Source organism: Pyricularia grisea, assembly GCF_004355905.1.
Source record: "Pyricularia grisea strain NI907 chromosome Unknown Pyricularia_grisea_NI907_Scaffold_1, whole genome shotgun sequence".
Taxonomy (NCBI): Eukaryota; Fungi; Ascomycota; class Sordariomycetes; order Magnaporthales; family Pyriculariaceae; genus Pyricularia; species Pyricularia grisea.
The window spans coordinates 921,602-925,040 of NW_022156716.1; the positions used below are offsets into that span (position 1 = coordinate 921,602).

A 3,439-nucleotide genomic window follows, 5' to 3' on the forward strand; every position below is an offset into this window, starting at 1 on the left:
TATCCGCTATGGTTTTTGTTTCCGTACTCTGGTGGCTTCCCATTGGATTGCACACCTAACGTAAAGAGTAAATCAGCACACTTTCAGCTTAAGTTAACCGCTTTCCGAAGACCATTCTAGAAACTGTCAAGGTCGCGTGCTTTACCTCGTAGCAGCTAGATTATATTTACGCTTTGTTCGGCAAAGAAAAGAAATTAATCTTTGTTTTTTTTTTTTTTTTTTTTTTACGACCTTGGTTTGCCACGTGCGCATGACCTCCATAGACCAAGACGTCCGAATGCTTGAATCGGGATCGGTTACTTGAGAACGGCAATCCAGGTCAAGGTAGGATCCAACCTGACTAGATTGGGTCTGGCTGGCAGCGAGCAAATATATCTGAGTTTGACGATACTGATTCCCCAGAGACTGGTTGGCCATCAGAGACAGGCGTCGTCGAGCTTAGTTCTAAGATACCCCATGGGGTCTACCAATCTCTTCATCCCTGACATGATATCATTACTCTTCATCTCGTACGACGTAGCTAGTGCTTCTATCTGCGGTGGACAATCCAGGTATGGCCATTCTACTTCGTAATTGCTCATTTGTCTCCCTCGTTTCATCGTATTTAGTCCTCAATATTATGGTGTTCGCGGTTCGCGGGCTTTTCTTGAGCTAGCCCAATCGCTACTTGCACGCCCGATCGGCTAATCCCGCTTCACTGGCATAAGCCATCAATTCAGACGAAACTGATTTCTCACTCGAAAGGATTTCAGGTCCTCAAATGTCTGCCTCGAGTCTTAACCAGATAATCGAAAGAGCCTTGTTATCTCTCTTTATCTTGGATGCTACAACAGCAGCGTTTGCTTGTTCGTTTGTTCATTTTTTTCTTTCTATTTTATGTGTATACCAATCACTTCCCTGCAATGGATAGGGTGGGATGTTTACGTGGTAACAGCTCTACAATTAGGTTTAGAACTAGAAGTAGAATTAAGTTATAGTTCTGGTATGTGGATTCTTTCTCCTGCATCCATATCTTGCAGAATACGGATACTCGTTGCATATGTGTTGGACATCATTACTCATCAAAATCAGTATTGGTGGAAACGAGAGTCAGTCTCATCAGGAGGCGGGTTGCATTACTGTAGACGACTGGGTTAAGACATGGCTAGCTAGCTTCGTGACTTCCATCATGGTCCGCCTCCTTGTTGCTCCTCCATCACTGACATCTCTTAGCCGCAGAGAACGTTGCCCTTGGCGGTGACAGTACTGTATATCGTTCGTTTACCATGTCAGTTATTTGGTCACGCGGATGACATCTTCAGTGTATCTAACTGTAAAACTTACCATCCTGCACCACTTCCATCACCGCAAAATATGGAACCATCCGATTGCGCGGCCTCGCAGGACAGGCCGGCCTTCTCCTGCTTGGCAACCTCCTGAGCCTGCTTGCTGCTATTATTGCCCTTGCCGTTGCCCTTCTGTGGTGCGGCCACGGCGAGGCCGGCGAGAGTGAGGATGAAAATGTTCTTAAACTGCATTGTGGTGGGTTGATTGGTCTTCCTGGTTGATGAGAAAAAAAAAGGGTTATTTGAAAAATAGCGATGGACCGGCCGTCTAAAAGATGAAAAGAAGTGATGGTGGTGAGGATGATGGAAGACGAGAAGAGTAGTGTAGGGAATCTGGAGCAGCATCCATTTATATAACGATACATGACCGCCAAGATTTATGCTTCATTTGAGCTTAAACCTATGTACAGTAACTTTCAACATTTTTGATGCCTATTTTTGGGATCTCAAGTTGTTGCTATGTGGTGTTGATTGTCGACCCCATTCTCTCCTGTTTCGATGTACGCGGTATGGTAGGGGGGAGTTAAAGCGCCGGCTTTTGAGACTGACGAAAACAAAACGCCCTCGTTGATCCCTGATGCGACCTCGCTATTGGTCACAAAACTTTTTTTTATAGATTGGCGAGGAATCATCGAAACATGTTTAGGAGAGAAAGGAGAGAGTAGTCGCCTTTGTATGGGCTTATCCTATTTGCAGTATTGTAGGTGAGTACCTACCTAGGTTTCAATGCCGACCCTTGCACACTACACTTATTGAAGATTGCTATGCGAATGGCGGCTGACCATTCAAACTGCTGCCTGTCATCCGATCAGGGTAAACTCTGTCCTTGACAGCAAAACCGATTAGTATTACTTCGTACTTTGATGTTTGACCATTGACTCCATTTGGCAATCTACCATGAGTACCATCAAGAGATATGGCTGGTCAAAGTTAAGTCAACATAAGCTGTAGATAGGAGGAATCCGTCTAGTATAATTGTTATTGCCCCTGCTTACTTCTGCTGATGGGCTGACATTCTCGCTTGGGGATCATTGTAAGAAATTATCCTCAATGGGCTGGCTGTACTGGGTCATCCCCTTTAACCTGGTCACGGGGGGATACGTTTCAAGGAGCCACTGTGTTCTTCAGGGGTTGGTATATTTGGTAAGGCACCGACTGAATCGTACAAGTCACGATGCTGGGGTTGCGGGGTGTTACTCTCAATTTTACCACGGGATATCCTAAGTTATCCTTCCTTTTGGCACGTGGTTCTGAAACACAGACGGCTAGAAGTAGCGTTTTCAATACACAGGCATTTGTTACGTGGTGGATCGCTGACAAGCTGGTATGTATGTATGCACCATCTATGTAAATGCAGCGCTCGCGTGTGGAATCAGACTATTTTTGCAAGTCTCCTTTTTAAACCAGCACTGCTCGCCTGCCATGAGGCTTGAACTGATGCCTTTGACGCTCTCTTGGCACGTTTGGTCCTGCCTATAGGCTCTGAAACGATATACCGGTAGACTGCAGGGCATCTCCGGGATTCGCCACAAAATTGCCGCAACTATCGACAGTGTTCGCGAGTGGATACGTACGAGCCGAAGAGAATCTCATCGCACTTCATTGGCAGTGCAGGCGAGTTGGACTTTGCCGACGAGCTTTCTGCTTGATCCTTGTGCGTGACATCTAAAGCGTCGATACACAAGTCGATTTGTCCGGAACAGCGGTGTTTGTGGTCATTAAGGAGTGGGTATCTGGCAAAACATTATATGCGATTCAGGCATAGGACGAAATTGGCGTTGAGACAGCCAAATGAATGGAGTCCATATGAAGCAAGTCAAGCTTCATGGTCACATCTAGGAAACCAGGTGACGAGGCCGTGAGCATTTTGCGGTACTTTGTTAATCCCGATACAGCTGATGAAGATTTTTCGCCCCAGCCTCGGCCAAAACCCCAACGACGTGGCATGGACTTTATAGAAGATGTCTATGTGGATAATTGCAGAGGATTCTGTTAGGGACCTGGAGGCTACTCGATCAACGACCACTCCGACCTGAGCTTTCACCTTTATGAAACCATCATGGTGGTCTGCGCAAGCAAATTATTGTCGTCAGTCTAATGGGACGCCAAAACCG

The 3,439-nt window shown here is 46.1% G+C and overlaps 1 protein-coding gene across 1 annotated transcript; it reads right to left on the bottom strand.

The window, feature by feature from the left end:
• Positions 1–1,208: 1,208 nt before the first annotated feature.
• Positions 1,209–1,517, bottom strand: PgNI_00230 (uncharacterized protein; the record flags this gene model as incomplete). Its single annotated transcript, XM_031120312.1, has 2 exons — positions 1,209–1,245; positions 1,324–1,517. 2 exons carry the CDS (start codon positions 1,515–1,517, stop codon positions 1,209–1,211), a joined length of 231 nt encoding a protein of 76 aa, XP_030987885.1.
• Between the last annotated feature and the right edge of the window lie 1,922 nt (positions 1,518–3,439).